Below are 12,279 nucleotides of genomic sequence, written 5' to 3' on the forward strand. Positions count from 1 at the left end.
CTTGCTTTTGGAGCAGAGTTATTCTGCACGGCATGTAAACCCAAAATACAAATGCTTTGCTGTTCGCACTCAAAATGGAAATGTTAGTTTATGGTAACTATATTTGTAATTATAGCAGATCTCAGTGTTGCTAGTGAGGTCAGTAGTGACTGGCACGGAGAAGCAGTAGATGTGTCAGATGCCTGTTTTATGCAGATTTTTACGAAAAACACATACTGAAATGAAATTCTTCGTTGGCATTTGGAATATCCTCCTGTAAATCTCAGGATCCTCCTGTAAATCTCTCAAATAGTTATCCCAATGTGAAAAAAAAAACAAGCCCAAGAAGATTAATTGTAGTGGCAAAATTTTGAGGGGAGCAATTTGATACCACGCTCGGAATTTCGAGGAAGTATTTTAGGAGATGAGTGACCTTAAATATACCTGTATGTATACATCATTTTCAAAACTGCAAACTATCAGAAAAGATATACCACGATGGTGAGAAGGAAGAGAGAAAAGGAATTTACAAACCTCAGTGAGCTGAAATTAAGGGCAGATTTTCCTACCATTGCCTGTTCCTTTGCTTTCCATTCACCCCCTACTGAATTAAGCAGCCATCAGGGCTGCTGAGGCCCACTGGATAGCTTCATCTCAAAGAGTTTAACAGTTGAGAATAAACAACAACACGCCACAGGTCTGGCTTCAGAAGCAAATAATGAAGGGTTGTTTGGTGGAGAAACAGGCAGAAACAGCTGGAGTTAATAAGAGCGGGGATTTAATATTAGGGGATTATTTGATTTACTGGCTTTGCGGGGAAGTTTGACTTACTGAATTACAACTTTTTAAATGCAGCCTTGGAGGAAACATTTTGCTTGGATGAACCTGTTGGTTATTTGCCTGCAGGAGAACAGGGCACCGAAGGAAGCAGAAGAACCTGGGATGGTTTCAGCACCCAGAGCTCTGCAGGGAGGTTTCATCATCCCTGGTCAGAGCTGATGTCCTTTCTCATACTGTTGTTGTCCCAGTGAGACAAATTCAGCCCTCACTAAAGGTACTAGTTAGGGGTACACTGGGTCGTGCTTCAGGGCTGAGCTCTGTGCCACAAGGCCAGTGCAGAACCCAGCTCTGCCCAGGACAGAGTCACGGCCTCTCCAGTGCCCACAGGCACGGAGCCTGCCTAATTCCCTGGCCATCCCCAGGTCACAGAGCAGCTAACGTGCTACAAAGGGACACCTGAAGATATCCATCTGCCTCCTAGACTTCTGTCAACAGCAAGCATAAATGCTGCCACGAGCAGCTCACTGCTGGGGGCTCTGATTGTAAGGGACTGGCCAGTGCTGTGTTGCTGCTCCTCAGGGGCAGGTCACCTCAGGGTGCTGCTTGACCTCGAACCCTTTCCTTCCATCATCACTATAGATGTGCGGCTGTGCAATCTGTCCCTAGCCAGCAGCTGGCTGCAGCTGGTGGGCCCAGAACATCCCTGAGCTCCCTGTGCTGGGCAGAGTTGCCACGGGTCTGGAGGCCAAGCCTTTGGCACTGCCCATCTCACTGCTGTGACCTTCCTCCCAATTAACCACAACGTGGGAATTCACACGCTGAGCAAAATCTGTTCCCCGTTCCCACCCAAAGCTGCCTTTCTGCTGGTTCCAGCACACAACATGCACTGCCTTCATGGGGCGACGTTTGTGCTGGGAGAGCTGGAGCTCCATCTAAACAGACGCTGTGAGAAACTGGAGCCAGGCTAAAAATCTAGCTCCTCACCAACTGCTTGCTCCAGCCCCAGCTGCGTGTGCACCAGATGAGCAAATCCAGACAAAGGGCACATCTGGGGGCTGCTGCTCAGCTGCCCCGCTCCGACAGCACACGAGGTCTTGTTCACAAACTGTCTTTCAAACTCAAATCAGCCGGGACATGGTTGCTTAACTCAATCCATGAACACCCAGGGTATGGGAAGCTGTGCAGTACTATGAGGTGGTGATAACCTTTACTTACTGCTGGTCCGGGGATTCCAGGAAAACCCACCGCTCCTGGTATCCCGGGGTGCCCCTGAAAGGGAAGAAAGAAGACACGCCTGGTGTGAATTCCCGAAATCTGCTCAGCCGTTCTTCCCCCAAGTGAGAAGACAGAAAACAAGGCACTGCTGGCTGCTGGCAAGGTCCGGCGGGTCTGTTATTTGCCAGGGCAAAAGAGCTGGGGCACACATGGCAAAAGCCAGACCATAAAAAACCCAGCCCCAACTCTACCAGCAAGATAAGCAGTGAGATTTTCTGAGCAGCCCAGAACAGGGGGGGACTGGATTAATGTGAAAAAGCTGTCTTTGGGTCTTGCGCTATGGTATGCAGGGAAGTGCATGCCAGAGCAAGACAAGATCTCACTAAGTCCCCTCTAATAAAATCCTAAATAAGGGTCCCCAGAGAGTGGTGCAAATGGCAAAGCAAAGCAGCCTGGGTGTGTTGTGCAGGCAGCCCCACATCTCCAGCTGCCTCTGACAACAACCTGGGATGAAAATCCCTGTTCCCAGACCCTGTCTGGTCAGTAGCCACAACATCTGGGAAAAGGTAATCCTTGGGGTGCCTTCAGGAGCCATAGCACCTGGGTAGGTCCTCGTTATCTCTGTTTGACACAACAGGTCCTCAGCTGCTGGGAGATGCAGAACACACGTGGAAACCCAGTGTTACTGGGGAGATTGTTGACCAGGAGTGCTGGGGAGAGGTTACACCTCAATAACCAGTCCACAAATGGCCTCCCCCATCCCCCAGAGACAGGAAGAGTTTGCAGCTCTTCTCACGTAACCAAAAGACTGGGAGAAGCTGCACCCATTGCTAGGACAGAGAGAGAGAGGCAGCAGCAAGAGCGAGAGAATGCAGACTTACTCCTTACCATCGACCCCTTGACTCCTGGAGGGCCCGGGGGTCCCACTGCGCCACGGTCACCCTGCGAGAGACAAAAGTGCATGGGGAAGAGTGAGGAGTTGTGCTAACAAGCACTCTGTGCTGCCTGCAATGGGGATCTAGAGCAATGCAACAACTGGAAGACCCACAGATTGCAGCCTGTGCCGTCAGACTTCTACCAGAGGCTTCCACTACAGAGCACTCATCACCCTCCTTTAGGTACCCATCTCGTCAGGGTAGCTAAAGGACTACAGCAAGAATTAGCTGACCCTCTGTGACCCAAGAGATGAGACTTTACTATTGACTTCAAACCACTGAAGGACGAGAATCGAGCCACCCACTCAAGACCACCTTCGAGTCCAGGCAGTGCTGGGGTTGGATCCCAGGAGAGCTCCAGCCCCTCCCACCCACGTCCTGCATGCCTCTGTTCGGCACTACCCCAGTTCCTACACGTCCTGCCCTTTTCGGAGACATGGATTTGAGAGCTGTGGTCACGAGGGGCTCGCTGAGAGCAGAGAATCACGCTGGAAAAAGGCAGAGAAGCTGTCTGGGATAGATGGCTGGTGATTTCAGGAGAAGACCGTAGGCGTTCTGGGGTCTCCCCACCCCTTGGCTCACATTGACACCACAGTGCAAACGATCTGGAGGCCTGTGTTTACGAGGGATCCGGAGCTGGATGCCTCCGCAGCCCAGCTGTGCTCTGAAGGCACCAGTCCTTTTAAAACAAGCCACCATTTGGCATTAAAATCAATAACGTACCCTCAAAAAAATAACTTATTAATTCCAAAAGCCTTACTTATGCCCACAAACAGAGCATCTCACTTCTCCAAGGACATCCTTGGCCCTTTAGCTCAGCCAAGGACGGGGGACAAGGTGCGAGGCTCTGCGAGCATCACTGCGCCCCCTGATGCTGCAGGCAGAGCTCTAGCTGTGGGATGTCAGCTGCTGCTTTTTGGAGACTGGCACTTCCCACCGCGAATGCCTGCGCTCTCCCTCGCACCCCTGGTAATGCACCGGGAATTAGGTGTGTTGTGTTTGTGTGCTCGGGGGGATGAAGAGGAGGAGTTAGCAAATGCTGCCAAGGAGTTTACGCCCAAAATCTGACCTACCTTCCAACAGCTATACTGTAAAGGGAAATATTTTCTGGGCTCTGAGCATCTTATTTAAAAGCAAGCCCCAGAGTATGTGTTGTCACCAGTTGGCCCTTGTAAACCAATGCAAGGCTTTTTTGTTTTCCTGTGAATGTATGGATTTTATTAAGTCTGTATTAACTGTATTGTTCTCTTTGATAATCTTTGGATTCTACTGGCTTTGGTCTTAAATTTTGCAGCTCTCAGGACAGAGATTGCTGACTCAGCTCTGTCTAATGAAAGCATATTTCCCACTTCATTTAGCTCGCAGCAACATAGTAAGCTGCAGGATGCTATGCCAACTGGAGGCCTGGTTGAGGTTTTGATTTGATGATAGTTATTTTTGTCATCTCTGAGTTTGCGCTGGTAAAGGAGAGGTCTGATAGAAGTCGCAGCTGTGCTGAAGATCTCCTAGGGTGGATTATAAAAGGACGGCCTGGGTTTGCTTGGACACCAGTGTAACATCACCACGTTACAGTCAGTCTGCAGCTAGAGGATAGCTCATGTGGTCAAGGCATTGGCACAGAAGCCAATAGGGACAGATGCGATACTGGAGTTTACTGGGGTGGGAAGAAGATCTTCCCGTGTCTCCTGCCTGGCAGACCTCGTATTTCCCATTCAATTCAGGGCTGCAGCTGCCACTGAGACCCACACACAGCTCACTCAGGCACTGACTTTCTGCGTAACCACCTTGGACACTTCACAGATGCTTTATTCCTGTTTTCCTTCCGTAAAACGCAGCCCTCATCACGTCCTTCCTTTTACTTCTTGTGTGCCTTGGCAGTTTGGACTGAGCCCGCTTCTGCTACTGCCCCACCAGAGGAGAGCACAGGGCTCCCCAGGGCTGCCGTAGACTAGCAATAAAATGCATTTGCAGCGAACACAGCGTAACTGTCACAGAGGCTTGACATCATTACCCAGAGGACAGGGCTTGAAGTAATAAAAGAGAGTGAGCGAGCTGATGTGCGGAATGCATCATTTTATGCTCTTTACTATCTTTATGGCTGGACTGTGAATAATTAAACCACCAATGAAAACCAGCACTCTGCAGCTGAGATATAATGAATGACATAGATGATTTGTCTTTAAAAGCTACCCCTGAATAAAATTTTACACTCTAATAGAAAACGAATTAACGGCCATTTGCTTTTTATGGAAAATAAAGTCATTTTTCTTCCTGGAGGAAGCATGTATCTGTGCTGTACACAAGAGGGCACCAGCCCTTAGCAGCGTGCCCAAGGCAAGCACAGGGCGGGCAGACAGCATGGTCCTTGCTAAATGAAAAGGGAAGCATTTGGACCAGCTCAGATACATGGCTGTGCTCTTAGATAATTTCTGCACCTGGGAATTTGGTGAGCCCTCCTGTTGAGAGCAGGCTCAGCCCTGGTCCTGTGTGACCCTGTCAGCAACGCAGCCGGGGCTTGCGAGCACATCTCTGCAGGAATCCATCTGTAACCTAAACTCCTTAGACCTGTCCCGTGACCAGGAACACAGGGCTGATGGGTCCTTCATCTCCATAAAAAACAGAATTGACTGTCAAATACAAGCCTTCTGGCAGTTTATGAATGAATACAGCTTAAATAATCGGTGTTTTCAGAGAAAAGTTGACAGCATCTCCTCAGAGGGTAAGGTTACTAATTCCTAAACGCAAAATGGATGACTTGTGCCTGGCCCATGACTCGCTCAGACACCCTGGATGTGCTGCTTTCCCAGCTGGGTGTTACACTGACATGACAACTTAAATCCCTTCAAAATTCCCCCGCCCCAGCCTCCCTCATCCTGTAACAGGAGGAGCAACCAGCTTGTTGCAAGCAACCTTACCTTTTCTCCCACTATTCCAGGCTCCCCTACCGGACCAATGAAACCCATTAGACCCTGAGGAAAGAGAAAAGCACCATTAATTCTCAGTTCTACTTGCTGCGAAAGTCAACGATTTCTTTGGTCCACCTTGCTGGCTGAAGCAGCACAGCATCCCTCGAATACAGCTCAGTAATTCCTCCTGGCTACCAGAGCGCACGGAGCTGCTCCCGGCCATGGGAACGGCTCACTCCACAGCTGGCTCTGCTTTGGGCGCCAGCTGGAACGGCAGCACGAGGATCTGCAAGAGCCACAACACACGCTATAGGGGATGAGTTAAGCACGTTTCGTAGAAAGGCCGAGTCCATGGTGTGGCTTTGTTTTGCAAGCATTTCCCCAAACGTCAGCACAGCTTCCTTAGGAGCATCGATAGCGGGAGCTCCTGGGTCGCACAGAGCTGGGACTCACCGTCATTTTTACCGCTGCACTGGCTACGTTTCCTCTGAGCCACTTCAAACCTTCGTGCAAACTGATTTTGCCCTGGATAGTATTGTGCTGTTGGGATGTTAGTAGGAAATAAAAGTCTGAGGACACAGCCAGAGGGGCCAGCAGGGCAGCAGACCTGTCCCACTACTCAGAAACTATCTTGGAAAAAAAACCATCTAAACAGGATTTGTCAGCATTTAACAACATTTCGGATAATGAAGAAAAACACAGAACTGCTTTTAATTAGGGAGATGGAAACATGCTATCTCGAGCTAAGGTCCCTGAGAACTGGTGTACAGCACCCTCCCAACAACCCCAGTGGGTTTCTGGCTCTGGGGATGCAGAAGAGCATCCTCTCTGCCACTGCCGGCTCCCCCACTACGCAATTCCCATGACCTCGTCCCTAGTCTCAGCAAGGGTCATTGGGAGATAGCTATCTATATTTAGTTAGTCCAGTGAATCTGTAACTAAAGGGATTCGTTTCCTGTTGAAACACTTCCTAACCTGCCCACAGCTGGCAGGGTGCTGTCAGTTCAGCCATGCCCTGGCTTGCTTGACTTTAGGCAACATCCTGACGGCTACCGGGAGGTGGCTGCTGGGCACGTCAGAGACAGGAGATGGGTTCTCCGCTGGTACCGTCCCACTCTTTCTCTTTTTAAAAATAATTTGAAATCTTCATAATAAAACATAAATAAAACATCCAGCAGGAACAAAAACAATGGGGGGAAAAGCTATACCTGCAAAGCAACGTTCTGGCGTGTGGTCCCAGAAAAGCGCGAGGTTTTCACCCTGTTATCCCCTTTCTGGGGGGGACAGCAAGAAAAAAAGCAAAGGTTTCCTTGCCTTACTCCTGTTTCATTGCTTTCTGGCCCAAGACGTGTGCAGCCCGCAGAGGAGCTCTCTGCAGCCGGTGCATCGCTGTGGCTGTGCACATCAGTGCTCTGACGGTGCAAGGTGATACAGAGGAGCTACTCACAGGTTGTGCATCTTCTTCCACCACCAAAAGCCTCTCTCTCTCCAAGAAGTTACACTCGCAACATAAAGCTGTGTCATAAAATACCCTCACTGCTACTCCCACGTGTGTGAGTCCCAGCAGTTGTATTAGGAGACATAAACCACGATGAGGGTCACTCTCCAGTGCCTTTTAGAGGAAGTAACTTTTGATAATAACTACAAATGTCAAGAGTCTTCGTGCATTAACGTTCTTTGCATGGTGCAATGAAACGTTGTCCTTCAAACCTCAGTGGAGCTCCTCCCTGAGGCACGCTGATGGCACAGCAGAAGCATCCCTCCCTCGGATGCCCAGCTGGCCGTGCCTCTTGCAGTGAGCGCTTCTCTGGAGCTGTAGAGCCCTCGTCAGGCTCTGCACAGGAGCAATATCCAGGTGAAAAGAGTTTGGAAAAACTCATGAGAGAAGACAAAGAGTGCAGAGCCTGGAGTTAGATGCTTATGTTAGAAATGCATCCAGGGATGATGTCCCAGGCAACTGCTGTGCCACAATGGAAATATCAACTAACCACAGGAAGACAACAACTACCAGGAGAGCTCTGCTATCCCGCCAGGGGCTCAACGTCACCAACCCTTCTGTCTGTACTGAAATTGTCTTTGCTGTGTCTGAAGCTGAAGCAGACCCAGTGCATAAGTGTGTTACTGCAGCCAGGCTTCACGGAGCGTGAGAGCAAAGCCGTGCTCCACTGAGCAGCAGATCGCCCACCGCAGGAACCCAAGCGACAGCAGGCAAACCCGCAGTATCTGCATATGCGAGGTTGCCACTGGGTGGCATTGCTAAAGGCTGCTGAATCAATTATCCCTTCAATTAGACACAAGTGTGGATACATAGCTGATAGCTGCTTCAAGTTACTGAGGTTTTCCATAGCCCAAGGCCACAAAGAAGGCAAACACTAAGGCAGAGGAGAGGATGGTGGAGCAATGAGATGAAACAAGTAAATGTATAGCTAAACAAAAAGGAGATAAACAAAAGAAGCAAGAAAGAGTAAATCTATTCATTTCCAATTTCTCAAAAACCTGCAGACGTCCCTCTCCTTTCTCTTTTTAAGAGAGGGAAGATGCTCTCTAAGATGTTTCTGGGGTACTTAGGTCAGTCCCTGCAGAAGAACAGAGATTCCCTGCTCTTGCAGCAAACGTAGTTACCATTCACAACAAGACTGTTCCAAAAACACTTTCGCAGGGGCTGGGGTGCATCCAGACTTGTACATCCAGACTCAGGCTTGCAGGCTGGTACTTCTGACACACTGTCCATGGCAGCATCAGCTCTCACCCTGAAGTCTCTCAGGAATCTGGGTCATGAAGCGAGATGTACTGCTTGTGCTTCCCAGCCAAGCTGGTGGTGCTCTCCAGATGGCATGCAGAGCCCTGATTGCAGCACAGCAAGCGGCCCACGAGCCCAGCACCCTCCCGAGACCCCTCTCTCTGTCACAGATGTGCCATTTGTTAGCGCAGCTCGGGCAGAAAGCTGCCAGCACTGCCAACGCAAGCAGGGCTGAGGCAAACGCTGCACCTGCTGCGTGGGTAAATGGATGGAGGGGGAGCGCAGCCAACATTTCTGGCCTGGTTTTCACTCCAGAAATGGGGAAAATTCTGCCTGTGCTGGTACATCACGTCGCTGCTCCCTGCGTACCGAGGAAGAGGAGCATCCCATGGTGTCACCATAACCAGACGAAGAACAGGGACCCCGCGACGTGGACAGGCTTTCAGCCCGGTAGCTCTGTGGTGTTTGCAGCCAATGCTGGCTGCTCTGGGCTGGATTAACCAGCGCTGCTGTGTCTGCAGGCAGACAGAGCACGGAATAGATACGTCTAGGCAAAATAAATCTTGGTAAGTTATTGGGAGCCTCTGAAACAAGTGGGGAAGATCGGGTAATGATGTTCTTCACTGGCTGGAATGGTACAGGTGCTAAAGGGAACATACGCAGCAAAAGATTTAGGTTCTAAGAACCAGAAAAGTCATTGGCGGCAACCTTTAAATCGAAGTATACATGAATTATGGACATTACACTAAAATGGCTGTGGCATAACATTTTTCCCAGGTTCTCAGGGTTGAAAAGAAGCCCTCCATCGAACACAACTGCAGGCAGAGTGTGTAATGATGCACGTGAAGTCCCAGCAGTGGTGGCTGCCTGGATAAAGGGCCACAGCATACAGGAAGGAATGTAAAACATTTATACTGGATGGGGAGTTCAGCAGTCGCTCCTGATTCAGTTGCTGTACTCCCCAGCCAAGGGCATGGCAGAGAAAGGATGAAGATTATTAAAAAGTTGCTGGGGGCTTGGGGGGCAGAAAAGGGGGGACCAGCAGATTGTAATTCCTAACTCCTGCCTGGCTTTCCCCATTTATTTTCCAGCCCTGTCATAATTAAGCCCCCCCTCTTGGCTGCATCAACAGAGAGCAAGTCAGCAATGAAGCCTTGCATAAATCATAGCCCATTTGAGAGGAACAAGCGAACGGCGAGCGCAGCGTGAGCAGGGTCTCCCAGGGACGGCACCGCCAGTCGCTCCCAGCAGGAACCGATGGTGGCCTTTCTGTTTTACTGGTTCGCTAGAACTCAAAACAAAACAAAGCAGGGACAAAGGGCGGGAGGGAGTAAATGTACAATCCTCCCATTCAGATGAAAGAAAGGGAAAGTAAAACAGTAAATATCGCAGTTTAAGGGAGGACGCTCTGACCCGCAAAGAGAAGCCACGCGCTTTAACCCTCTGCGCACCACAGCTACCCGGGGCCACGTCCCTCTGGGAAATGGGTGACGGGGACGTGGTGACACGTGGACATCGTGCCTGGTCGGAGCAAGGAGGCTGCGCATCCTCAAGTGCCCGTAAAGCCCTGAATGGGGATCCCAGAGAGGTCTGCAGCTCAGGAGATGCTGGAAGGAAAGGTAGTTGCACTGGGAAGGCACTGCTCTGAGATGTGGAAATGCTGGTGAATTCCCTGCTTGCTTCTCAGCAACCCATCCGATGCTGTTCAAGTCAACTCCGCGTGTCAGACCCCACCTGCAGAGCTGATATCAAAGCACCTCCGTCCTCTGTAAGTGCGCTGCAAGGAGAACACACTGAATAGAGAACTGATGGTGCTTGTCTCCTTTGACAAATTATTGCAGAATAACGTCTGCTGTTGGGACAACATGCTTCTTGCCTGAAGGAAGAAATACTCCCTGGATGAGTGTCTGCCCTTCCCTGCAGGGTGTGATGGGGGCACGGATGACTATGACATTGCCATGCTTCTTGGACAGGAGGAAGGATTCAGAAAGCTGTTCCTGCCGCGACGGGACCTCATTCCCATTAAGGATGTTTGTGAGCTTTGGCCTTTTTCAGCTGCCTCAGGTCTCCACTGATATTTTCAGCCTCTAGAGCAGGGCGCTGCTTCTCCTGTGGGGCTCTCTGACCTTCAGGATGGACGTTCAGGTGACATCCCAGCTCTGGGATGGGAAAGCTGGTGGCCTGGGCCAGTGGCTCCATGTTCTTCATCCTATTATTCTGCCTCCATCTACTGGCAAGGAAGGGTTAAATCACACATTTCAGGATACAGGGGAGCTCGGCAGCTGGACTTCTTCCAGCATTTGAAGACGACAAGTGTCTTATGAATGAACTTCCCCAGCCAGCGTCCTTGCGATGGAAAAACAATGTATTAGGGACTGCCCCGTGGCTTAAAAACTATCAGCTTCTCAACGAGAGCTCGAGGGTCTGGAAACACTACAGGAACTCCCACGTTAGCCTGAACAGGTGTCCGTACGAAAGGGAAGAGAGCTGCACTGAGATGGGTGGCCGATCTTTTCTCATGCTGTCATGCTGAGGGTTTCCTGCCAGAGGGAACCGACAGGGAGGGCAGAGCAGCAAGTCTGAGATGCCTGACCACTCCTGTTGCGCCTCCGAGGCCTCCCCAGGAGCAAACAGGGAGAAGCTGAAGGTGGCTTTCAGCACCGGATGACCTTGTTAGCTTGACCCCTCAGAGCTCTGCAAAAAAACAATGCCGCCCCAAGACCAAATGCTGCGGACGGAAAAGCCAACACTCCCGCACTGTTCAGCAAAGGTGCGATGGGAAGGGAGGTTATTTCTCACTAAGGCGCTGCGACATTTTTCTTCTAATGACTTAACTGGTATGGAAATGGAAATTCTTTCTGGGTGATATTTCTAGACAGAGACTAATTGACTAAGAATAATACAGGCAGCTTTCATACCACTGTGCTGGTTTCGGTGTCAGCGGAGGCCAGCTGTGTTTTCTTTTCAGTGAACAGTGCCTACAGTTTTCATCCAAGGTCAGTCCCGAGGGATGGTAAAGCATAATAATCCTAATGATGCTTTGTCCTTCAGTGGCAACATCTTGTTAAGGTTCTCAAAGCACTTCTGAATATTCATTTCTAACTGTAATACGGCAGTATCCATAGGTGCCACCTGAGAATAGGAGGCATAGTGCTCAGCACTGTTCAGCCCAAGGTGTTTCCCTGCCAGGAGAAGTTCTCCTCTCACCAGGTCCCAGACTGGAAAGCAGCACTGTCTTGTGTCTTCTACTAGAGAGGAAACTGAGGCACAGAGCACTGGAAGGTGCTCCCCAAGACCATACACAAGGTGCTAAAGCTGCAAACAACACTTGGGCGCAGCCTCAGGTGTGTGGAGGAGCTTTGTTTCCTCAGTTGTTGCTCTTCATGGAGTAAATCATTAACCATAATATAGAAGTGCCTCTAATTTCCAGACATAAATAACCACCCTTGATTCATACTGAGACCCATCAGATTGTTTGAAAGGGATCCATCATGGCTTTTTTTGACATGCTTGGTCAGAAAGCCACAAATAAGTGACCCCCAGCTGTTGGATACAGGGGAAAGAAGAGCCAAGGAGACCGACAAGCTGAACCAAACCAAACTTGCTGACCATAGGCAGGGAAAGTGCCGGGAAGGACAGCTGTGCTGAGCAGCAACACCCTCTTTGCCAGGGCCAGCGGCTGCATCCAGCTTGGTGTGGTCATGTAGGAACGCAGAGAACATGT

General features: G+C 50.1%; 1 protein-coding gene across 3 annotated transcripts in view; it reads right to left on the bottom strand.

The window, feature by feature from the left end:
* The window catches only part of COL27A1 (collagen type XXVII alpha 1 chain), a 188,039-nt gene that overhangs the window by 51,380 nt on the left and 124,380 nt on the right, over positions 1-12,279 (bottom strand). For all 3 annotated transcript variants that reach the window (XR_013941014.1, XM_080562480.1, XM_080562479.1), the window contains exons 27-29: positions 5,825-5,878; positions 2,863-2,916; positions 1,975-2,028 (exon numbers count right to left, since the gene is read on the bottom strand). Coding sequence is in view for 2 of the 3 variants with exons in the window: in XM_080562480.1 (XP_080418606.1) it covers positions 1,975-2,028; positions 2,863-2,916; positions 5,825-5,878 (162 nt within the window). In the remaining variant the exon portion in view is untranslated. The remainder of the gene's footprint in view (positions 1-1,974; positions 2,029-2,862; positions 2,917-5,824; positions 5,879-12,279) is intronic.

The sequence above is a fragment of the Anser brachyrhynchus genome (genome assembly GCF_964034855.1).
Source record: "Anser brachyrhynchus genome assembly, chromosome: 19".
NCBI classification, from domain to species: domain Eukaryota; kingdom Metazoa; phylum Chordata; class Aves; order Anseriformes; family Anatidae; genus Anser; species Anser brachyrhynchus.